Below are 26,019 nucleotides of genomic sequence, written 5' to 3' on the forward strand. Positions count from 1 at the left end.
AGTTTATTATGCTGGCAGTAAGAGGTCACTGTTTATTGGCCCACACCGATTCTGTGAAATTGTTTCCTTATGATTGTTCGACTAATAAATTATCAACCGCTGAACACAAAAAGCCACCAAACAAATGCGAGCGAATCATGATGACCTTTATTCTCGAAGTACAATGCTTGATAACAAAACATAAAACATCTACAAAGTTCATTCGTCTGTGTCACACAGTCATCGTAATCCCACCTCGGACACGTATCCATGGAGACGGTATATTCAACATCCTGATTGGTCCATTGGTTGCCATGACAGGCTGCAGTCATTGTCCAGGTGAGTTTACCTGGTGAAGGAGCGAACATGCCTACCCCTTCCGCCTCCGCTCCCTCCCCCGCCGCTGAATTTGCTCCCCTGTGAGCCTCTCCCTCCTCCTCCGCTGGCACCGCCTCCACTGCCACCGCCGCCCCCTCCGCTGAGCCATGACAGGCCGGTACCTCCTCTGCCTCGCGGAGCACGGTCCCTGGGAGCCAGGCGGTATGCCCCTGTGAGATGTGGTGGGATGCAACAGAAAGTAAGTTTGCATGCACGAGAGTTATGACTTGTTCGGATGTTCAACACAATGAACACGGAGGATGTAAGCGCGGTACTCATGTCAAAAACAAAGCTGTAAGAATGTCTAAAAATAGTAACTGCACTAAAAAATAAACACATAACTATATAGAGGGGGTATGACAACCCAAGGGAGTGTCATTTAATTAAAAAGTTTTAAATTTAACACAGTGTACGATATGAAAATCCAATGTAATTAAATTATTTATTCTCACCCTGCAGCCTCTGCAGCCTGTAACTAACTATACTAATGATTATTAGTTGTCCAAGAAGCAGAACGTAGGTGCCGAATACCAGAAATAGGGAGCTAATGCACACTGATGGCCATGTTGACTTGTCGGACAGTGTGTATGAATATACCTGCGGGGGGCTGTCGGGAGGGCAGGGGGCCACGTGTGAAGTTGCTTTGTCCTCCACGGGGTTCACTGTAGGTTCCTCTGTGAGTGACAGCTGGCACCTGGGCACTCCAGGATGAGCCACGCCCTCCCTCTCTTCGAGCATAGTTACCTGTAGACGTACATAGAAAGAATCTAGCCCCCTCTAATGGGCAAATTCTGTATCTAACCTTTGTTTTGACTTAACTTCTGGATGGTAAGCATTGGTGTGAAGCACACAAACAGGTTCTTGCAATAACAATGACAAAATGGATTAATGTGAGTCTCGCTTGTTTATATTTATCTCTCGTGTGTGTGTGTCTTGCCTTTGGGTGTGTTCTGTTTTATGTGTGACAACTGTGTAAGTGTGCGTATACCTACCAGACAACAATACTCCTTTAGGTTGTGGCGGAGTGAAGAAGCGGGTCTGACCGTGGAAGGTGGCTCTGCCCCTGTTCCCAGTAAACAGTCCTCTGGTAGGGGGTTTGGGGGTGCTCTTGGGCGGCCGTTTAGGGGGCAAGAGTCCCAGTGGGGTCACAATGTCTTTAAACTCAGCTGCCACAAAGTCATCCACGTGCATACTGGGGGGACGGGAGGTGTTCTGTTTGCGCTGGCGGAAGATATCATGGGGTCGGCAGAGGCCTTGTCCAAAACCTCCTCGGCCTCCCCGGCCGCGTGGGGCCGCCATGATGTGGGCTCTCTTAGCTGGCTCCACGTAGTCTGACTTACCGCTACAGGGGAAGCAGAATATTTGTATTTAGGAATACAGTACGGTATTACATAACTTGATAAAATGTATATTTATCAAGCATTTCTCATTTCTTATAACGTTTACAACCATTAACTTGCTCTGAAAAGGGTGTAACTTTACTGTGTTAGCAGCTGACACATCACTCTTGAAAATAATCAGAAAACCTGCCTCGTGGTCACCAACTTGGCAATAAGTTAACATATGTAGACAGGACTGTGTGTGATCAGCTCTGCACCGTATTTAATAATGTGAATTTTTTCCCCTTTGAATTGACCTATGCAACTCCTCGGCTAGAAGTGGACCCAGTATACGAGCTGGGTTCTTTCTGAATGTTTTGTTTCTCCCAGTAACCAAAGCGACTATCTAAATTGCATTTTGTGCAGTTGTCGTACTCGTGTGTCTCAAGATAGTAGCTGCTCTCTGATTCTGGGTAAGAGTCCACTGTTATTTAGAAAAGATAAGAATTAGAAAAAGAAATTGTAAAGGTTGAAGCAGCAATAATTGGCAACACTGTCTTTGGGAGGGGGGCGGAGTCGGCTTGTGTTCGTCACATGAAAGCGTCTCTGTGTGTGTCGGAAAAAGCAGTGGCGAGGCCTGGATTCGCCTTGTCATGGAAGTGGCGAGGCGTCTCCTTCGAGACTGCCGGCCGGAGAGATGCAGTTGGCGAACGCATGCACGAGGGTGGGTGTTTGAACTAAAATAGGGATCGATTGGCCACCAAATTGGGAGAAAAAAGGGAAAAATCAGAAATGAATTTATATATACGTATATATATATAAATATAAAAAAAAGAAATTGTAAAGGTTAACAGCCAAGCAATGAAACTGCACCTTGAAGTAATGAACGTCTCGTGCTTATGTTTGCCCAGTCTGAAGCCCTTGGGAGCCTTGGTATGTCCAGGGGAGGAGGGCTCAGACAGGAAGGAGCGCTCCAGCTCTGCTTTCAGGTCCAGTTCAGGGCAACACTCCTGTGCCAGACCCACCAGGTCCACCTTCACCTGCCACAAAGGAAGAGGAGTGTTATAACCACATACTACTTGCTCGGTGTCCTTGACCTTGCCCCATTCAGAAAGAGACAGACACGCTTTTCGAGATATCCCAGACCCTGCAAACAGTCACACAGATGAACACAAACCTACCATGTCGAGCTCTGTCTCCATGTCATCCGTATGGAAGGGAGAGAACCACAAAGCCTTCAGTTGTTCATCCAGAGCCTCCGACAGAATGAACACAGTCCTAGAAAGATATTCTAATTATTACGCAATTTTTCCTTGGTAACTTTATTAAGCAAACAAACAATGGATGCAGCTTTAGTTTGAGTCCCAGTTATGATTCCAATACATGCTGCGGTGCTGAAGTGAATGTTCTTGATACCTTATGAAATTAAAATACAAAATAATAATCACAATAGTATTCCCTAAACACTTCTGGGAAGAAAGATTTAGCTGAAATATCCTTCTCGGGTGTTCTGAGGCATATTTGTCTTTTTTTAGACTGAGTAGTGGAGAGTAACAGAGAAGTGTGTTAAGAGAATGGGATACACCCCAGGTCTTGGCCCAGATACAAACCCAGGACATTGTTGTAATAACGCCTGATGTCTGAGACCATATTGTACGCTTGCTATTGGGCCGAGGTACCAGAATCATTCCTTTTTTCTAATTTCAAATTTTTTCTAGCAATGGTGTTAATGTCCCTGATGCAGACTAACACCAGTACTGAAAGACTACAGGAGCAAAGAACTGACAGAAGAAGATGATGATAGTGGATGAATGCAGAAACTCTTAATCCAGAAGTCCCCCTTTCATTACCCAGGTGATGTACCTGTGATTAAACTGGGCCAAAAGTGTCTCGGGTGCTGGCAAGGTGGGCTCAGTATCAGCCGCTGAAGGTGTGTCGGTGGCAGACTCCAACGTCTGCCTCAGAACAATTACATTCTCCAACATCGTCTCCAGTGATTCATCCTCCTTGCATAGTTTCTTAACACACACACACACACACACACACACACACACACACACACAGAGTAAATACAGTGATAATGCAGTTTCAACTCCTCTTGGTAAAACCGTATGCACTTGTTTGTACCGTGATCTGTTTCTCCAGAGCAGGGAGTGGATGTGATTCTGACTCCTCCCACTGCAGCAGAGCTTTCATCTCTGAGCCAGTCAGAGACAGCGAACGTGGAGGGGGCGGGGGAAAGGCTGGTTCCTCACCTGGCCCCTGGCCCTCCTCAGCACAGCACCCCTGGACCACATCAGAATTAAACAGTCAGCTGCAGTTGTGGAAGTGTGACAATAAAAGTCCTTCATTTCGGCTTTCAGAAGTAATTTAGCTAACGACTACAACAGTAACTTCTCTATTCTGAAATCAGTCCAGTGTCTCGTTCTCATCTGTGGGTTGTGCAGAACATAGCTGCTTGGGTTTAGCCGATGCAAACAGGTGGTGTCACACAACCTCCACACTGGTTACCCGTTGGCATCAGAAATAACTTGTATTTGTACCCTTAACGAAAATGTCTGCTTTGTCAGGGACCGTTTAGCGCTAAATAAACTCTCAAGATTAAGTTTTATGTCAAAAATTTTGTCGTGCATGATCAGTGTTACAATATTCTAGACGAGTCGAAATGCTCCCGAACCTTCAGTTATACATGATCAAGATTGCAGAGAAACAACGATGATTGAAGAGAAAAACTGTTTTATTCCAGGGCCTCGTATTTTCAGAGAACAACGGTATACACACCAGGGAGTCTGTGTGGAGGATTTGCCTGAGGAAGTCGAGTAAGGTGGAGAGCAGCTCTGCAGAGTCCTTGTTAAAGGGGAACACTTGCCTCTTCAAAAGAGAACACAGCCCGGCGCTGTGTTTCTTCAGAGCCCTGTGCAACAGTTTCGAGTTTTTCAGTCAAGCCTTGTTAAGCCAGAGGGAACCGTCTTTGTCAAGTGTAGAGAAAGAAGAGGGAGCAGCAGTGCAACAAGAAAAGGGAGACCTGTTGTGTGTCACTTACCCTTTTACGTGATAAATTCCGTAGTCGTGCTCTGTGAGGAACATCAACGTTCGGATGCAGGTAAGGAGGAGTGTGGCACTGCTCTCAGCATTCCCCAACACCTCCAACAAGGCATTGCACACCAGCGACATCATCTCTCGCCCTGGAAGCGCATTGGCCAGCTGTTCAGCCTCTGACACACAGCTCTCACCGGGCGGAGACACCACGAGAGAGATGTCCTAATGTGGACAGAGCTGAGTGTTCTTAGGCTGTCTTTCTTTCTTTAGTGTTTGTGTGAGCACGTGCATGTTGTTCCTTGGCACGCGAAATGCAGTACTTACTTGGTCACACAGTGACTGCAGGATTGTCCCCACCAGATCGCTGCAGTGCTGCTGCTGTAAGGAATGGTCGGCTGGGGGAGCCAGAAGAGACAGCAGCAGGGGAAAGAGGTCTGCTAGCGGTTCATCTCCAGGGGAGGAGCCTGAGAGCAGGTGTAACGCTGCGCTCTTGCATGCCCTCTGGGAGACCAGCGCGTCCAACAGAGAAAGCAATCGCAAGACCTGTCCCCAGCACACACCCTTTCCTTCCACTCTGAAAAACAAACACACAACAATTAGCAAGTGTTATGTTTTACACTCGAGACATCCAGCTGACTCTAATATCCACAGCTTCTTTTCCTTTCTTTTTTCTTTTTTGTATTTTCCCCCAATTATACCCGGCCAATTACCCCACTCTTCCGAGCCGTCCTGGATGCTGCTCCACCCTCTCTGCCGATCTGAGGAGGGCTGCAGACTACCACACGTGTGGAGTCGCCAGCCGCTTATTTTCACCTGACAGTGAGGAGTTTCACCAGGGGGACGTAGCGCGTGGGAGGATCATGCCATTCCCCCCAGTTCCCCCTCCCCCCTGAACAGGCGCCCCAATCGACCAGAGGAGGCGCTAGTGCAGTGACCAGGACACATACCCGCATCTGGCTTTCCACCCGCAGACACGGCCAATTGTGTCTGTAGGGACGCCTGACCAAGCCAGAGGCAACACCGGGATTCAAACCGGCGATCCCCGTGTTGGTAGGCAAAAGAAAAGACCGCCACGCCACCCGGACGCCCCAGAGCTTCTTTTCCATCATCTCCTTTATGAAACAGTCACATAAAAACCAGCTGTTATAAATAGGATAAATACAGGAACTAAGACAACCAATTGGGACTTTACAACCAAGTCAAATCCCTTGTATGAGGAAACTTACTTGGCTGACAATAAAAAAATTGGAAAATATTGAAGTAAACAAGTAGCGAAGGGCGATATTCAGTGGCAACAGAAAGATACGTCATCAAAACAGTGTGCTTTTAGTCTAGAACAGGAAATAGGGGGCGACACTGCAGTTCTGACTGGAGTTGGAAGCATTTGCTGAGGTGAGCACATTTATTATGCTGCAGCACAATTCAGAAGAACTTTGTGTGACGCACAGGCTCCGTAACTTTGCACATGTGCTCACGCACACAAGTTTGTGAGCATGTTGGAGTGCACGCAAGTATCGGCATGCATTTGTGTGCACGTGTGTTGCGCTCACGGCTGTAGCTCCTCCAGCAGCAGCTCCAGCAGGGTCTTCATGATGAGCATCGCAGTAAGCGAGGACAGGTCGGCCAGCTGGACGCATACCCTCCTCAACATGGCCAGCAGCGGAGGGCAGCTGGTGCCGCACACGCACCTCAGCGCCTCTGCGAACATTTTCCACTGCGCCCGCAAGTGCATGCTCCACAGCTTCCTGGTGTTCAGGGCTACCGCCACATCCTGTACCGAGATCACCTACGGGGATGACATTACATCACCGCAACAATAAAAATCCTGTCTGTGGGACTACAATGGTGGTAATATTGAAGGAAAATGAAGATGATCGTTGAGACCCATTTTCCATGACAATAAATAAGTTGAAAGTCACCTGTGTAAACACAAACTTTGAGGAAGTATCACTCTCCACAGAAAGGTGAATCAGTTCATCTGGACACAATGTTTATTGAGAGAAACATTTCATCACTCATCTAAGTGACCTCTTCAGTCTCAACTAACTGCGGGTATCCCCACCCTGATATAAAAAAACACAGGTAATAAGGGTGGGGATACCTGCAGTCAGTTGAGACTGAAGAGGTCACTTAGATGAGTGACGAAATGTTTCTCTCAATAAAAGTTGTGTTAAGATGAACTGATTCACCTTTGTGACTCCCTTACCTGATTATTGAGCATGCATAAAAAAAAAACAACATAATAACTCTTACATTTTGTTATTATTTCTGTTCATAAAGGTGAATTTAGATTTTGTTCTTGTCTCTTTTTAGTCAGGTCAAGAATGAAGGGTTGCTTTATTGTAATTTTTGTCAAGAAATGAGTGCGCCGACTTACTACGTTGATCAAGTTCAATCATGCCTGCTGGACCAGTTCTGATTCACAGGTACATTTTGAATTGGTTATCGGTTAATTTTCACCATGGAAATGTGGTCATGAAATTTATTTTTTTTTGCCAGTTTCCAGCAATGTAATTAACAATGGACACATGTGAATCAATTGCCAAGTCACTTCCATATTCTCCTGCAAGACTTTCATTCTATAGTTGAGGACACGGGAGGGATGAGACACATAATAGATAGAGAGAACAGTGAATATGAACAGTGTGAAATACAGTGAGGTTGGGTACCTGTGTGCTCTGCATGGGGAGTGGCAGTGGCAGGAGTTCGGACAGCAGGGTGAGGCCAGAAAACAGACCTTCAGGAGCCTTCAACAGTGAGCCCAAAACCTCTTTCAGCATCAGGGACCATGTGTTACTCGCAAGAGTCTCCTCTGTGTGGGTCACCTGCATAAAACATACACAGTTCTTCAGACGGACGACTGCTGCATCACACTGCCTCTGCAAATGTGAGCCCACCAATGTTTGAATAGAATTTTTCTGAAGATGCTTTGGGTGGGGATATTATTCTCAGACCCGGATTTACTCGGGGACTAATGATTAGTTGCAGCAACGTTGCAGTTTGGGAGTGGGAAGGCATACCAATGAAGCCAGACAGTGATTTTTTATTGTATCCCCCCCCCCCTTTTCTCCCCAGTTGCACTTGGCCAATTACCCCACTCTTCCGAGCCGTCCCGGTCGCTGCTCCACCCCCTCTTCCGGTCCGGGGAGGGCTGCAGACTACCACATGCCTCCTCCGATACATGTGGAATCGCCAGCTGCTTCTTTTCATCTGACAGTGAGGAGTTTCACCAGGGGGACGTAGCGCATGGGAGGATCACACTATTCTCCCCAGTTCCCGCTCCCCCCTGAACAGGCACCCCGACCGACCAGAGGAGGCGCTAGTGCAGTGACCAGGACACATGTAGGCCAATCTGTAGGGACGCCCAACGAAGCCGGAGGTAACAGGAGGTAACACGGGGATTCAAACCGGCTGATGGAGTAACCCGATGGTTCTTAAATCTAATACTGGAACAAACCAGTGCTGATTTCTACTCTACTAGGTATAACAGCCATGCAATCAGGAAGTGTTAGACCTAACACCAAAAGTGCATGTAATTAACTAAGCAGAAAAACAAAAAATAGCAGTACCAGGGGTCCAGAAGACTGGCCACTGAACAAACTGATCTCCTGACACAATGTACTAACTACTTACCAGAGGACACCGCAGAAGGACATCAGGCTACTGTGCTTTAAGGCTTCTACAGGCCCATTTCATGGGAAACATTAGGCAGTAAAGGATAGCAAGGCTGGTTGTGAACAGAAATGCAAAACCCAAATGTAGACACACCTTTTCATTGACGCCCTGTGTGAAGGTGAGTAGCACATCAACAATAAACGCCTGCACTCTGGTCTCCTCCCCGTCAAGGCGGCCAGATGCGGGGACAGAACAAACGATCATGTGGAGTGTGACCAACACGCTAGCCACGCGCGTGTCCCTGAACTGGAAGGCTCCCCCACGCAGCAGCTCTGTCAGCATGGTGCGAAGCAGCCGGAGGGTGTTGATACATATGCTCAGAATCATGCAGCGCTGCGGCGTGGGGCCCATGTGGCCATGCACACGCCACGGCTGCAGGAGCACGCTGCACAGCTTCTGAAGCACACGCACACACGTGTCCAGACCCTCACCAGAAAACAGCTGGACCCCAGCCAAACTCCACTTCAGATCCTTTTGCTGACCTGTAGGAAGGAAGCAAAGTGTTCTTGGAAAAAGTAAACAAGACCAGGTCAAAACCTGGTATACAGCTGGACGGTGTGTGGTCAATGTTCAAAATTGTGGCCAATTTGTTACAGGGATAGTCAGTGGTAGTGTCTATAATGTGAATTCCTGGATATTAAACGTTCATCAGCAATTTCCTGTAGTGGTCCCTGTAATATATGTTGTTAAAGTGTACTGAAGTAGCATGTCACATGATATGGTTAAGCTACGTTCAAGTAAAAAAAAAAAAAAGTTACAAATGCAGTTGCAAGAACAACACTGTGTTTGATTTGTAAGAGAACCTAATTTAATTGTAAGCATACCTATTCTAATTGTCTGTTAACTCCCCCTCCTCTTTATCTATCTGCAGATGTCTCTCATTTTTCCAAGACTCACTGTAAATTCACAAAGAATGGACTGCGGCCAATGATAGCACCATGAATTCTGCATCACTTGTGACCGCTATCTGCACCGTCTCAAGGTCCGATTCACAAAAGATACTGCGCTAATGATATTACAGTGCAAACACACTCATCAAGTTTTGTGTCTGATTGCGATTATCCATGCGGTAAGTAGAAATGGTGGCTTTGTGCCAAGAACACAGTAGGCAGGCCCAATGTCATCAAGTACAGCAAGAACTGTTAGACCTGGCAACCTGTATCTGCTTACGAGCAGTGATGCCAAGCTTGAAAAGTGGATGATGGGTGCCACCAGTGGTTATGCGGCATTATACTGATCCCAAGAGTGGTGCGCCACTCGTGTTCCACGCTACTGCACGAGCACACCTGGCATGACAATGCCTTGACCTGGCTACAATCACCGCTGCCACGATCACCGGAAAGTCCGGGCATGGCACCGCTTCAGTGACCACCAACTCTCTGAAGGCGCTAATAATTTTCATTCTAACTGCATGTGGCTATCAGCGCTGGTGTTTGTTGAATTGGACTTTTTTTGCAATGAGGCTCATTTGCATACAAGGGGCCAATTTTGCGCCTAATGAGTGCATAATATCTAATTTAAATACGTGCAAATAGCACCGGAGCACCAAGACGCCATTTGCTCGGTAGCGCAGTAAGGGGTACATTTCACCTTTTGTGGGTACTTTGAGAATTACCCAGGTGTTTTTTTTTTTTGTCTTATTTGTGCAGGTTTAGCAGCCACAAAAGCCGCGCAATCCTTTTGTGACTTGGGCCAGTGAGTGTTTCGTCAGCGTGACAATTATTTGGGGTGAAACAGTAAATGGACTGCATTATATGGCTCTTTTCTAGTCTACTGACCATTTAAAGTGCTTTACAGTGTGTGCCTCACATTCACCCATTCACACACACATTCATACACTGATGGTGGAGGCTGCCGTGCAAGGCACCAACCTGCTCATCAGGAGCAGTTAGGGGGTTCGGTGCCTTGCTCAAGGACACTTCGACACACTCTCTGGAGGAGCCGGGGATCAATACCAGTGATCTTCTGATTACTAGACGACCCGCTCTACCTCCTGAGCCATGCCGCCACCCTGGGGTGCTTTAACTATGCGCTCTCTCTCCCTCATGCCTCTCAGCACTCAGCCAAGCAATCATGTATCTTCAGTGACACCGTTGGTCACCTGATCCAGCGGCCCAATTGTGTCAAACATCATTACTGTCAGGCACTCTAAACATGGTGGCTCGGGGACATTCTCATTTGTAGGGCTGGCCCGCTGGCCGGTCCAGCCAAAAGTACAGTCCTTACAATAAAACTCCTGTTATTGGTATTTAGCTTATGTTTCATGAAGACCAGCTTATAAGTGAGTGCAAGAACAATTAGCTAAAATGTCATAAATGGGTTTTATTGCAAGTAACTTTTTAATTTATCTTGTTATCAGTGTGGCTAGTGATTGTGAGTTTAACAACTATCACTTGAGCTTGAGTGTTGGAGAAATTGCATTTGACGTTTTTTACCTTCAACTGCAACCGGAGCGCAGGCGATGTGGCAGAGGACTCTGAGAGCAGTCACCAACCCAGCTCCCTCGGCAGTCAACACGTTCTCCACATTCTAAAGCCCGGGGGGAAATAACACGGGTTCAGAAAAACATGGCGCCCGCTTATTTGCATATAACGACTGTTTAAATGTCACACGGCAAGTATGTGTTTTTGACGAGCCGACATTTTAAAGAAGTGTGACATCCACTGCAATGCATTGTGGTGGCTTTTCAAGTGCCTGATGAGAACATATAACTGAATGTTTAATTTCAAATCAAAATTTCACTCTGATATAAAATCACATTTTTAATTAGTTGTCAGTAAGTGAGCTTTTCTGATGTCCTATTATTATTGGCAGTCCAGGCAGTTTCCCTGAGTCTTCTTCCAGTGTTATAAAACAGCAAAATACTTCGCCATCACACGCAAGGAATTAGAAGCATGTGGTGTGTTCTGCTGTTACTTTCTTTAAGAGAGGATTTAAAAGTCTGCTGGTGGCAATTACAAGATAGCAGGGAAAAACAATATAATGCAAGTGAATGTGCTCGCCAGAGCACAGCACAGTTACTGTATGAGTGTAACAGGGCATCATAGAAAGGATTCAAGTGCTGGAAGAAATGTTAACAGGACCACGCGGAACCGTTGGAACCGCGTACAAGTCTCACAGGACTCGAAAAGTAAATGTTTTATATTGACGACAAACGTCTTTACTCTGTAAAGCGCCGTATTTGATAAAAGTGTATGTAATCGTGCAACTGATTGGTTTCAAACTCAGCCTCAAGAGTACTGAATTGAGCGAATGAGGTACCTGTTTGATGTAGTCTATGAGGGCGGGAATGCTGCCAATCTCAAAGCGTAATTTCTCCAACGGTTCCAACCATTTACTGAGTTCTGAAACACAATATGAGCCCTGATCAAAACACCATACTGATAATCAATACACAGTACTCAACACACAAACACACTTACACCAAAATATATTTCTTATATGCAATGTATGAATACTATATGGTGGAGCCAAACCCTGTAATTTGGTATTGGTGTCATCCGCTTTGGCTACGGTGAGCAGTGGAGCAGCGTACTGTTCCATCATATGCAGGTCATTCGAGCTCTGCACCACCAGTAACACCAGCATACAGGCGTAGTTATATGTCACTGCCTTGCGAGCCTTGGCCTCCCTGGAAGATAAAAAAAAAAGGTTTCTGTCAAAGTGGTATGCAAATTTTTTTTTGGGGGGGGGGCTTTCTCCCCTTTTTCTCCTCAATTGTGCTTGGCCGATTACCCCACTCTTCCGAGCCGTCCTGGTCACTGCTCCGCCCTCTCTGCCGATCCGGGGAGGGCTGCAGACTACCACATGCCTCCTCTGATACGTGTGGGGTCGCCGGCTTTGATGGTGTTTTAAGCCCCCAACGTACTCCTCAAGGCAGCGCTGCATGGAAGGCACTTCCCGTCCCCAACAGTTCATCCAATCACAGCACTGGTTAGGGTTAGGGTTAGCGCCAGTGCTGTGATTGGCTGAAACTGTAGGGGGCGGGGAGTTCCTTCCATGCAGCACTGCCTTGAAGAGTACGTTGGGGGCTTAAAACACCATCGAGCGGTCGCCAGCCACTTCTTTTCACCTGACAGTGAGGAGTTTTGCCACAGGGGGACGTAGTGTGTGGGAGGATCACGCTATTCCCCCCCCGAACAGGCGCCCCGACTGACCAGAGGAGGTGCTAGTGCAGCGACCAGGACACATACCTACACCCGGCTTCCCACCTGCAGACACGGGCAATTGTGTCTATAGGGATGCCCGACCAAGCCGGAGGTAACGCGGGGATTCGAACCACTGATCCCCGTGTTGGTAGGCAACGGAATAGGCCGCTATGCCACCGGACGCCCACAGTGGGGAATTTTACACAATATAAATATACATCATGATATCGGCTTACAAATGCAAAAATATCATGTTAAAGAATCCAACAGAGGTTCACCGCATTGAACTGTTTGGTAATGTATCATATATTAAACCTAAACTAGTTTTCTAACAACAGGCTACCTGCTGAAATATTTCAGACCTCATTTCCTAAAGAATTTGAGGGAGTACATTTTTGTTACCATTAATTTAGACAACAAAATTTTGTATCATGATAGGACAACATCTGAATTTCCTCTTGATGCAATACCACTGAAAGACAATAAACGATGATACGGAGTTATTGCCCCGCCCTACAGCAAAACCTAAAAGAAGAGAGGGCAAAAAGGGTTGACAGGAATGACTTGTCATCGACCTTTTGAAAGACAGTTCCCATTCACCTCACTGCAAAAACTCTCAACACGTCAACTTCTCAACATCAAGTGAGCAAGTGGATTTTTTGTGATATTTGTTTTTTGTTTTTTTTTGTCATGTTGGCTCTCTATTTAGCTTTTCATATTCTGGACTTTAACATTTGCATAAAAAATCTTGATGGAAAGCAGCAAATGAGAAAAAGACACATAAGGAATTACAAATAGTCACATGGTCTTGGCTCACAAAAACCAAACAGGTAGATATGGATACAGATATACAGCTAAACGCAGGCCTCACCCCTGTCCATCCTTGCTGTGGTGCTGAAGCAGCGTGACCAGACAGGACAGATTGTGGTCCAGGCTGAAGACATGGGCCACCGCGCTTCGGCCAGTTTGGGTGAAGGTGATCAGGTAGAGGGCATGGAGCATGCCTAGTACGTCTGCGTTGTCTCCCTCCTCCAGCCCAGCCCCTCCGTCTCCCCCAGTCGCAACGTGGCTCATTAGCTCCGACACACCCTGGAGAGCGTGCAGCGCCTGCATAAGCCACACCCCCAAACCCTCCTCACCCAACACTGGCCCTGTGAGACCTCCCTCTCCGCTTGTGGATGCCGTCTCCTCCCCTTCAGCCTCTGCCACAGTTGCCAGGAGACGCAGCAGCAGGTTGGTGGGAGTGGGCTGGGCAAGCATGAAGAGCAGCCCTGATTGGGCAAGAGATAGGAACCGTAGGAGCTCTCTGATGGCTTGAGTGACGCCAAAGTGTCCGGCGGCTGCAGCTGCCGACAGCACTACTGTCACACTCTCCAGGAAGTGGCATGCGTGCATGTACCTGAGACAAGGAAAACAAAAAAAGGATCACAACCATTAATTAATAGATAAACAGGGGTATACATGGGTCTCTATTTTGTATTATCTATACAAAGGTTCCCCAATTAGTTTTCCCCAAGGGCCAAATCCTGTCATGCATGCCAAACCAAGGGCCAAAACGTCCAGGTTTTATTTACCACTGCGCCAGGAAAAGTTGTTTTATGTGCAGATGTTGTTGCTGCTATTACGATTATTATTTTTATTGTTATTAATTATAATTAGTAGTAGTAGTAGTAGTTTAAGCCTGGGATTCTTAAAGCCTGTGTTGAGGGTCACACAAGAAAAAAAATGCACTCTTGATACAAAATAAGTCCAAAACCAACCATTTAATTATGGACAAATGGACAAAAATAAATGGATGTTCATTCACCAATCAGTGAGAGCGACGGGATGAGACAGTCCTTCTGATGTTGGGCCTGTACTATTCTGTTATGGCAAGCCTGAGGCTCTGGCCAAGATGTGCACTGGAGAGTCTGTTTCTTTCCTGGTTCTTGATCGAGTTCATTGAAGAAACCGGTGACTCACATGTACGTGGCGGGGAAAATTGTGAGTAGGAGCATTGCAATAGCGCTCATGTTTCTGAATCGAGCTTGGAGAACCACACTGATCCAAAACTCACTCACCCCAACGTCCTTGTGTTTTACTTTGAGCAAATCAGATGTTCCCATCTGCAAGACCTCCATCTGAAGAGCTGCCTCATCTATGGCAGGTACCAGCCTTTTGGCCTCTGAAGTCCACTGGCCAGCAGCCAAAACGGAGAATGGCTGTCTCAGGAAGACGAGGATGTCACCCAAGAGTTAAGGGGAGCTTTCAAACCATTCCTTGAAGTTTTCTGCCAGGCTCATCGCAAAATCCTTCATCGCTGAATCCTCCCGTATTTCGTTCTCGCAATGCTCCCGCAGACGTGGAGAGTGCAACTTTCTCCCGTGAATGTCTCTCTCCAAAAGGTTCAACTTTGACCAGAAAGCTTCTACAGCCTTGTACATATTTGCAACTATGTGGTTCTTGCCTTTTAATTGCAGATTAAGGTGCTTTAGATGAGATGTGATGTCAAACACAAAAATAAACATATGCCATCACCTTATTGTCACTTAAAAACCTCTGAAATTCTTGGGGTTTTTGGCTCTGCAGGCTGGATAAAAATGACACGAGCTCATTGCACAGGTCACACACCCTCTCCAACTCACGGCCTTTGCTCAGCCAGCAAACTTCATTATGCAGCAAAAGATCCTTGCGTTCCACTGACATTTCCTCCAGCAATGCTCTGAAAAGGCGATGTTGCAGACAAGAACTCTCACGAACGAAATTTAGCTGTCTCATCACATCATCCATCACCTCTTTCATTTCCCCACACAGTTTAGTGCACTACACTGATTTGTGAATAATGCAATGAAATACTAGAGCGCTGGGTTAACGGCGGTAAGCCTGCTTACCAAGCCCTTGTGTTGTCCCACCATTGACGGAACCCCATCGGTGACAACAGACACAATTTTGCTCACATCCAAGCCATTCTTCTCAAAGAACTGTATTAATTCATTAAAGATGATTTCCCCAGTTGTGCTCCCAGGCAGAGGAAGCAAACAAAGCAGCTCTCCCCAAAAGGTCTTCCCATCAAAAAATCTTGTGAACACAAGATAGCTGTTCCATATCGGTTCAGTCATAGGACGAGTCTATGGCTAATGATATGGCTTCTGCTTTCTTCAAATCGATGAGTAGATTGGAAAAACATTCCTCCGCTAAAAGTTCTACTCTTCTTGTTGTCCTGTTAACTGACAATGGCACCTGCTCTAATAGCGCCACAGCCATTTTCTTGTTTTTCTCATCATGACTTAAAACTTTGCCAACCATTTGCACACGTTTTAAATCAACTCAGCATCGCGAATGGCTTCTTACTTTAGCAAGGTTCCATGAACTATGCAGTGATGCAGCTGTTGCACTCTCTCATGCCAATGTTGATTTGCAGATAGTAGAAATGGAGTGCTTGTATGACGTTATCATATTTGCCATTTTTTTGTTTGCGGTGATCTGGTTTTGTAGGGCAGTTGGCAATAAAACTGGCAGCATGTGTAGTGTTTAAGTGCTGCTTGAGAGTATCTGCTTTGCAGACAGCTACGGTCTGCATGCATATCAAGCATGTTGGTTTGGCACTGGCGTGGTCCAGTAAAATAAAACAAAACCAATCGGTCCAGTCAGATTTGAACTGACGGTTTTCCTGGTTGACTTGCCACTTTTTCGCGCAGGCCATGTTCTTGGTTTAGGAGATTTATTGATTACCTGTGACTTAGCTGGTGAGTGGCTCTGTCTAGTCTAGAGAGCACAGAGTACGTCTTACATCTACACATGCTCTACGGCATAGGTCAAGTGTACGGTGTGGGCTGAGGTCATAATAAAGTAGAGCAGCACGCACTTTATTTCACATGTTATGACAGGTGTGTTAGTGCCAATGGGTTGGCGCGGGCCAGACGTTTGGTTCTTGCGGGCCGTACTTGGCCCGTGGGCCGCTTATTGGGGTTCAGGGATCTATACTTTGGTCAATGTGTAGTATAAAAGGCCCTGGGTTGTGTGTGTGTGTGTGTATATGAGAGGGATGGAGAGAAATACCTATACAGTGATGGATATGGGTCATCCCTCTCCTGTGGTCCTGTTATTCTAGCATTGGTGGGGAAGGCTTTCCCAGGGGGCTGTACCATGGTGTGAGGGGCAGTTTCTAGCAGATGATGTAACTCTTCTAGAGCTCCTGCCAACCTATCCAGCTCTGCCTCACTCACAGGGGAAGAGCTCAGCGATGGTTCCTCCTCCATAGGGCTCTCAGTATCCTCCATCTCCTCCTGATAACATTAGGTGGTTATTGTTTTAACCATATGTGTGTGCTCTTTCTGTTATAATTTGGAACACTGCGTTAATGTGGGTGTGTACCTGTTGGGGCTCACTCCATGCTGCAGCTGTGCGCTGCAGGTCAGTCAGTACTTCATAGGCATGGCTTTTCTGTAGTATGGCGTTGCCAGCAGTTACGACCCTCACAGTTTCCTCACGCAGGAACAGCTGAACTAGACGCTGTGAGGGACATGGAGTTAGATGTCAGCTCAGGGATAGAAATCCACAAGCAAATACTTTTTTCCATGTAATCAGTATTTTCTGTGGATTTTTCCCCCAGGTGTAGGGGCTGGTAGTTTTGGTTCTGAGACCAAGGTTCACTCTTGGGCCCATTCCAAGATCAGTTCCAGTTGTCTTTGCAGTTTCAAAACAACTCAATTGGGTATTTATATCATCGTATACAGAAAAATGTGCTATGTTTCCCTTGTAATTGCTAGAGGAAACACATATGTGAATCTAATTAATTCAACCATGAGACAATTCTTTTGAGTGGAAATTTGTGCCCCTGACCTGATAGCAACTCCTCTCCCCTTCCCTTGTATGTAGGAAGGCCTCCACTCCAGCGGGAGCACTGATGAGGGCATCCAGAGCTCTAAGGATACACAGCTTCAGTGTGGAGGAGACATGATCCCCATGGAGCAGCTCCAGGAGCACGCCCAGGGCCCCTGCATGCAGCAGCGCTGTGAGACCCTGTGGGCATTCTGCCAGGTGAGATGCGAGCTTGGCACCAGCTTTCAGCTGTCTGAGATTAAGAGCAATTGGTTGTGTAAGTGCAATCTCCATACTAAGAGCTTGGAGAGCCCATTGGACTAAAGCACCTAAAGGATCCTCCCACTCTCCCTCTCCCTGTCCGATTAAATAGCCCAGCCCCTTTGCTAAAAGTCCTGGTGCCTGTTCAAGAGCGGTGACCCAGTGGGCATCTCTGTCCTCTCCGATACCTGCCAGGAGCTCTCTTAGCTGGGAAATGGTGTCAGCCTCAGACACTTCCCCACCTCCAAGACCCTCTGTGCCACCAGAGTCCCTGGGCTCTTCTATGCTTGCCTTCTCAAGCTGGATATCAAAGCGTGTCTTGTAGGGAGGGGTAAAGTAGAGCAGCGGTCTAAGTTCTCTTTCATAGGGGTCATACTGAACTGGTGGGACAGACGCCAGGTCCTCAGGAGTGTAGTCCATGTCAAAGCTGGGCAGCTTGAAGCTGCCATTATCCAAGTCATCTTCATCACTGGAAATTTGTTCATAGCCATCATCGCCTGGCAGGGTGGACCAGGGGGAAAAGAGAGAGAGATGACAATGAAGCTACTATGAATAAACTTTCTTTTAACAGTTTTTAAAAGTTATTTAGGTTGACAGCATTCTGTGAAATGATAAGAATGATGACAGCAGCTATTCTCTTACCCTTTCTACATACACAGACAGACCTACTCACGCAGTGGGAGCACCACTCCAAACATGCAAGGTTAGTTACTTTGACATGCAGGATGTGACCACAACACAAGCGGCGGCAGCCATGGCTGTGAGGATGGATGCGTTACACTAGGGCTGCTTAGAACAGCTTATGAATTCTCATCATAATTGTGGACGACACCTGGGTTAAAATTAAATCTCAGGATGTACCACATTTCACTGACCACATTAACAACCACATCAATTTCACCAGGGAGGACGTGAAAAATGACAGGTTAGTCTTCTTAGACTGTGAAATTGCAATCGGTGATGAGGGACACTTGATGGTTGATGTTTACCGCAAACCAACACATACTGATCAGTACTTAAAGTTTGACTCTCATCATCCACTGGAGCACAAACTAGGAGTCATCAGGACGTTACACCACCGAGCTGACAACGTCCCCACCGACACAGCGGCCGGGGATGGGGAGAAATCCCACATTAAACAGGCCCTGGTTAAGTGTGGGTATCCTAACTGGGTGTTTGTCAAAGCAAACAGTGCACCAGCTGAAGTGAGGAGAAGGACAACAGCTGCCTAAGCGTAAATCAGTGGTGATTCTGTATGTGGCGGGAGTTTTGGAACAGTTGAGACACGTATTTTCCAAACACCGCGTCTCAGTTGCTTTCAAACCCCAAAACATGCTGTGCCAAAAATTAGTCCACCCCAAATATCGGGTCCCCTGGCACATACAGAGCAACATAGTGTGTACGCTGTTAAGTGCCAGAAGGATTGCCGTGACTTGTACATCGGGGAAATCAAACAGACGCTGGCCAAGAGGATGACACAACACAGAGGAGCTAACGCGTCAGGTCAGGACTCCACAGGCTACACCATCTACAGGCCAGTGGCCACTCTTTCAAGGATGAGGATGTGCACATCCTTGATAGGGAGGAACGCTGGTTTGAACGGGGAGTCAAACAGGCCATCTATGTGAAGGGGGAACGACCACCCCTGAACCGAGGGGAGGGGGGCCTAAGAGTACATCTGTCACCATCTTACAATGCTGCAATTGCAACTATTCCCCAGCCCTCTCTAAATAGTACACATTGCCATTGTAACTCTAGTTAATGGTCACAGCGAGTTGCATGTGAAATCAATTGTTTTCAGTCGTTATGCTACTGTATTGTTTATAAGGGTGGGGATACCTGCAGGCAGTTGAGACTGAAGAGGTCACTTCGATGATGATGAAACGTTTCAATAAACGTATTCAGATGGACTGATTCAACTTTCTGTGATCTCATCATAAGCCTTCAAAGCAGCCCGAGGTGGACAAGCTGAAGAGAAACCAAGGAGGTGCAGGCGGATGCAGCATGCCACAACAAATAACTCGGTCTTGGACCATCTCCCAGTCCCAAATGGACCCTGTTTCCCCAAAACCTCTGGCAAGTTATACACAGGTCAGCGATGGCTGGCAAATGGTAGGGTTTATGACACCTAAGCAACTAAGGATAAAGGGTCCATTTGGGATTGGATATCTGTCAGTCTATCCTGCTCCCACACCGGAATTCCCCTACCTTCCTCCATCTCCTCTTCCTCGTCCTCACCCTCATCTTCCTCTTCTTCCTCCTCTTCCTCCTCCTCCGGTACGCTTCCTTCAGTCCGCACATCTTCTTCCTCCTCCTGCTCCTCTTCCTCCTCTTCCTCGCCTTCCTCCTCCTGCTCGGCATCCGAGTATGGTTCATCGGCAGGCAGTGATCTCTCAGGTGACACGGCCTCGAGGTAATCCTCACGACCTTCACACAGCTCAGTTTTGACCACGCCCACTGTAAAAGTCACACAGACCATAGACAGACCGAAAGAGCTTTCCATATAGTGCTAATGCTAAACAAGGGACAAACACATCTACAAAGCGCTATATAAACATACAAAAAGAAAAACATGAAAGGACCTACCAATGTAAAATGCAAAAAAAAATTTGCAATTTTATTTTTCTTAAAACAAAAATTAATATTTTTATCATTTATTTTATGGGGAGAGAGAAAGAAAAAGAACGAGAGAGATCTAGTTATGTGAGCCCTGCTGGGACTCATTTCATGTGTCTCTAGGGACAATGGACCTAATCATTTGATGATTTCAAGTCACTACAAGCGTCATTAAATAACTATGCGTACCACATTCAATTATAAGAAAATTAAATATTCACCATCTTTTTCCACAGTCAGCTTGGTGCATTTTTATATTTATACCCAACAAAACCATCACCATACATCTAAAACCAGCAGATAATTAGTTTAAAACTGACCTGTCACTGGGACCTGCTCCTCATCATCATCATCTGGGGGTGGGGGACCAGGCGGAGTGCGGGGGCCTCTTGGTGCTGGTCTGGGCGGACTGCCATTGTACTGGTCATCTTTGTCCCACTCTACGAGAATGGGCATGGGGGAATATCACAAATTCACACTGACAAATTGAATTGGCATTGACAAATTGAATTAGGGCGCTTGGCCCTGTGTGGTGTTAAGAGGCACAGAGCAAGGGAGGTGGTTGCCTGGCCAGAGGGAAATTTCAGTCTCAGAAGTCACAGAAAGTTGAATCAGTTCATCTGGACACAACGTTTATTGAGAGAAACGTTTCATCACTCATCTAAGTGACCTCTTCAGTCTCAACTGACTGCTTGTATCCCCACCCGTATAAACAATACAGTGACATAACGACCAACAACAACAATCAGTTTCATATGCAAATTACTGTGACCATTAACTAGAGTTACAATGGCCATGTGTACTGTTCAGAGAGGATTGGGGAATGGTTGCAATCACAGCATTGTAAGATCGCAACAGATGTACTCTTAGCCCTCCCCTCGGTTCCGGGATGGTTGTTCCCTCCTCACATAGATGGCCTCTTTGAGTCCCCGTTCAAAGCCTGTGTTCCTCCCTATCAAGGATGTGCATATCATCCTTGAAAGAGTGGCCACTGGCCTGTATATGGGTGTAAACTGCAAAGTCCTGGCCTGACGCGTTAGCTCTTCCGTGCTGTGCCATCTTTTTGGCACAACACATGTATGTATACCAATCACGGCAATCCTCCCGGCACTTAACAGTGTACACTAAATTGCTCTATTTGTGCCTGGGGGATCCGATCCTTGGGGTGGACCAATTTCTGATGCAGCATGTTTTGAGGTTTGAAAACAACTGAGAAGCGGTGTTTGGAAAATGTGTCTCAACTGCTCTGACACTATCGCCACATACAGAATCACCATTGGTTCATGCCTAGGCAGCTGTGGTCCTTCTCCTCTCTTCAGTTGGCTGGTGCACTATTTGGGCGTCTTCCTGGCTTTGACAAACGCCTTGTTAGGATAACCACCCTTAACCAAGAGGGGGGGTAAGAGTACATCTGTTGCCATTTTACAATGCTGTGATTGCAACTATTCCCAAATCCTCTGTGAATAGTACACATGGCCATTGTAACTCTAGTTAATGGTCATGGTAATTTGCATGTGAAACCAATCATTGTTTTCGGTCGTTACGCCACTGTATTGTTTATAAGGGTGGAAATACCTGCAGTTGAGATTGAAGAAGTCAGATGATTGCTGAAACGTTTCTCTCAATAAAAGTTGTGTCCAGATGAACTGATTCAACTTTCTGCAATTTCTTTAGCTGAATTATTGAACATTCATAAAGTCAGTTTCAGAAGGTTGGTATATAGGGGAAGAGCCGGATAGATTCAGGGTGAGCCCACCTTGTTTAATGATCCTCTTGGGTCCACTCTGCTGTTGTGGGGGTGGGGGTGGTGGAGGAGGGGGTGAGGCTTGGTCATGTGACTGTTCTGCAGTTCCATACACTGCCAGAGTCAGACTAGTGTACCAGCCACGCAGCACCAAGCCATCTGTGTTCACCTGAACCCCCAAACACATGGATATTTATTTACAAATATACAGGATAGGCATACAGTGTCACTTCAAATCAGATATGATGCATTTACCTTTCCACTGGGCCTGAAGATGATGGACTTGTTTTCATCATATTCCAGACTGAGGGCAGAAGACGAGGCAGATTAGTACCACCCAAACAACAACAACAACAACTGGGGTATATCTGGCTTGCAATTTGCGATTTTCAGCACAAGGGGAAGCTGTTACAGCTAGCGTATACACGGTTACCATTATTTACAGCTTTGTGGTGTTTAGTCTACACTGTCTTTATCACAAAGACATAAATATCCTTCATTCAAATATCCTCTCACTAGAACAGGAGCTCCCAGACTTGATCATGTTGTGACTCACCCCTGCAGAGGTTTTATTGGCCTAAGATAGACCATATACTTTGTACAGTAAAATAAACAGTAAATTCTCATTACCTGTCAAAAAGTGAAATAATTAACAATCCTTTTCATATTGTTCAGCAATGCAGTATTCCCCTTTTCAGTCTTTAGTCATGGCCTATTAATGCTCAAATGAAACTGACAAGGCATGTCAACGTTCAACATTAATCTAGAGATATTTTGAAATACAATCAATCATTGCACTGTTTGCATCGGCACAAAATGTATGAAAATAAAATCTTTTCTTTTTCTTTTTTAAATTTAAGTTCTGTGTCCACACAAAATGTGTCTATTTAGAACAGCCCGCGATCTGCTCCCTGCTTCAACCTACTTGTTGTCTTGACCCATAATTTAAAAACCACTGTGCTAGACTTGTCTTGATGTATGCTCAATAATCCAGACTTGTTCACTAGGGAAACGAAACAAACGCTGGCGAAGAGGGAGGCACAACACAGAAGAGCTACCTCATCAGGCCAGAACTCACGGTCTACATCCATCTACACGCCATCACCTATCTACACGCCAGGGGCCACTCTTTCAAGGATTTCATCCTTAATAGGGAGGAAGTCTGATTTAAATGGGGAGTCAAAGAGGCCATCTATCAGGGGTGCTCCGGTGGCTCACCTGGTAGAGCACATACCACATAAGGCTGAGTCCTTGATGCAGCGACCTGGTTTCAAATCCAGCTTGGGCCCTTTGCTGCATGTCATCCCCCCCCCTCTCCCCAGCCTGTCCTCTCTCTCTCTCTCGACTATCACTATCAAATAAAAAGGTGGAAAATGGCCAAAAAAAAAATCTAAAAAGAAAAAAGCCATCTATGTGAAGAGGGAACAACCATCCCCGAATGGGGGGCAGCGGTGGCAGAGTACATTGGTTGCCATCTTACAATGCTGTGATTGCAACTATCCCCCAATCCTCTGTGAATAGTACACATACCCATTGTAACTCTAGTTAATGGTCACGGCAATTTGCACATGAAACTGATCCTTGGTTTTGGTCGTTATTCAGCTGTGCTGTTTATAAGGGTGGGGATACCTACAATCAGTTGAGACTGACGAAGTCACTTGGATGAGTGATGAAACGTTTCTCCCACTAAACGTTGTGACCAGATGAACTGATTCAACTTTCTGGCACTTCTCTAGACTATTTTTCCCTAGGACCTCCAAGATGTACTGGTTCTTTGTGAGCAGAGCTGAGTTTCTGGAGAGACCAGTTAGCTCGCAAATGAACAAAGCCACCTGACAAGGGTTCAGTAAACACACACATGCACCTGCTCCAGCATGAATGCACACAAGCAACCACACATACAGACACACCCCTCACTCAAGGCATCCTGTGAGAACAAGGATGAGAACAGACTCCACCCCGACTGGTTCTGCAGGTGGGACAGACACCTACTTTTTAAGTACTTTTGAGTTCTTTATAAATCCACCACCCAACCAGCAAACACACAGAGAAGGCAAAAGAGAGAAAGTGGATAACTCTTACCTGCCAAGCCTGTGGAAGGTGGGGCTGTTGGGTTTGGCGACATTGTTGAAGAACAACTCTAGTTGGAAGGCATGAGGAGAGGTCTCCCTGGATACATTGGGAACACACATACACGCACACACTAGTCAGTCTCATGCGGTGTTCATGTCTTATTCCCACTGAATCGAGAAGGCTTCATGGGAGAATTGACGACTATATAAACATAAGAGAGCTGCTCTGCTCAGGTCTATGCACTGTATAGCAACAAGACCAGTCAGGCAGACAGTTAGATTACATCACAGATTACCCAACTGGCTCACAGTGATCCAGAATCAACTCAACAACAGAGCTGAGGTGTCACACATTCATTCACATACATAGCGGGCTTCTATGGTTCTGAGAGATAAACATTATCCTTGACACTCAGAGCAAGCAAACGTCCCCTTAAGGGACATGCTGTAAGTAATGAGTTGTAATGAGGTAATTTTTTTTCTCTAATCCTTCTATGCATCACATACCCAAATGCTCTGCTGTCAGGTAGGCTGCTGTGTGCTTTGATTCCGGGGGGGATGACCCGCACCTCTGTGATAAGTACGCCGCATGGGAACCGCACAACATCAACGTTGGTCAACTACAATGTAGTGAACACAAAACATGCATAACAAACTATATTAATCGATAAAAATCACTTATATGCCAAAACATAGCAAAACCTTTAATCAAACACTGGTTTTAACACATGTTCCCTCGTTAATAAGTCCATCACTGACGCTGGGCCCATTAGCAACGGCTACACTGCAGATACACCTTCCGTAATATACCTAAAACGAGCGTTTCTTGTCCAGGTCACGTTAAATGTAGCATTGCTAAGCTAACAAACAAACAGTGTCGTTGACGATGCTAACAGACGACATGTTGCTCAACACGTGTTTGGATTGCACGCTTGAAAAGGGTGTTATTCACAGAGAGCTCCGGACAATAATGGAGGAAGTGCGACGTACTCTGAGAGCCGTTTAATAACAATCTTCCCACGGCTTATTTTACAACAACTACAGTGAGCTCGCCACCGGTTAGTGGAGCTAACGCCGTCTGCCATGAAGTTAGCCGTGATTACGGCACCACAAGCCGCGCCGCTCATTACAGCGACGCCCCGAACGGCGCGTCCCGAGTGGGGGGGACCCCAACTCTCCAGAAGACGTTACCTCTGCACTCTGGTGTTTGAACGTTTCGAGGAAAAGAAGCTCCGTCGAAGCGTCCCCCGCCATCATTCGCCGTTGTCGCGGTGAGGTTCACTTCCGGGAGGTTGCGAACGCTTCCGGAGCACGGTCGTATACGACGGCGACGAAGCGCAGATCTCCGATCGGTTGCTCGCGCCTCCGAGCGGCCTGAGTTCACCCGGCGAGTGCTGTTCTCAGATCAGCTACGTATCAGTCGCTCCCCATCAGGCCATCTAAATAATTGGTAAAATTCGCCCGCGCTCTAGACCAGTGGTTCTCAACCTTTTTGGGGGTCCTGGACCCCCTGCGTATTTTTGATCTACCCTGAGGACCCCTCCACCTGATCTTGGGGGAGGGGGGTTGCAATTTGATAGAAACAGTAGAAACTGCATTTTAAATTTCATTATAGCATTTATTCACTCTTCGGGGAAAAAATAAGAGCTTTCAGTTGTAACTTAGATATAGTTAACAAAACAGAATTCTTATGCAGTAACTTTCAGATATATGTAACAAAACAGAATATGTATTCAGTAACTTTCAGATATATGTAACAACACAGAATATGTATTCAGTAACTTTCAGATATATGTAACAAAACAGAATATGTATTCAGTAACTTTCAGATATATGTAACAAAACAGAATATGTATTCAGTAACTTTCAGATATATGTAACTAAACAGAATATGTATTCAGTAACTTTCAGATATATGTAACAAAACAGAATATGTATTCAGTAACTTTCAGATATATGTAACAAAACAGAATTTTATGCAGTAACTT

At 46.2% G+C, this 26,019-nt stretch overlaps 1 protein-coding gene across 1 annotated transcript; it reads right to left on the reverse strand.

The window, feature by feature from the left end:
* Positions 1-134: 134 nt before the first annotated feature.
* On the reverse strand, positions 135-25,305 carry virma (vir like m6A methyltransferase associated). The gene is made up of 27 exons (XM_056286548.1): positions 25,223-25,305; positions 24,539-24,651; positions 24,042-24,128; positions 22,215-22,263; positions 21,972-22,128; positions 20,536-20,655; positions 19,808-20,056; positions 17,360-18,096; positions 16,892-17,029; positions 16,577-16,803; positions 13,410-13,937; positions 11,867-12,021; positions 11,652-11,734; positions 10,826-10,919; positions 8,484-8,872; positions 7,385-7,540; positions 6,266-6,501; positions 5,040-5,289; positions 4,720-4,937; positions 4,458-4,590; positions 3,804-3,962; positions 3,540-3,694; positions 2,858-2,954; positions 2,550-2,716; positions 1,350-1,699; positions 955-1,101; positions 135-527 (listed from the first exon to the last, which is right to left on the reverse strand). The coding sequence occupies exons 1-27, from the start codon at positions 25,286-25,288 to the stop codon at positions 325-327; spliced, it is 5,463 nt and encodes a 1,820-aa protein (XP_056142523.1). The 5' UTR covers positions 25,289-25,305; the 3' UTR covers positions 135-324.
* Positions 25,306-26,019: the final 714 nt, after the last annotated feature.

The sequence above is a fragment of the Lampris incognitus genome, chromosome 9, assembly GCF_029633865.1.
Source record: "Lampris incognitus isolate fLamInc1 chromosome 9, fLamInc1.hap2, whole genome shotgun sequence".
NCBI lineage: Eukaryota > Metazoa > Chordata > Actinopteri > Lampriformes > Lampridae > Lampris > Lampris incognitus.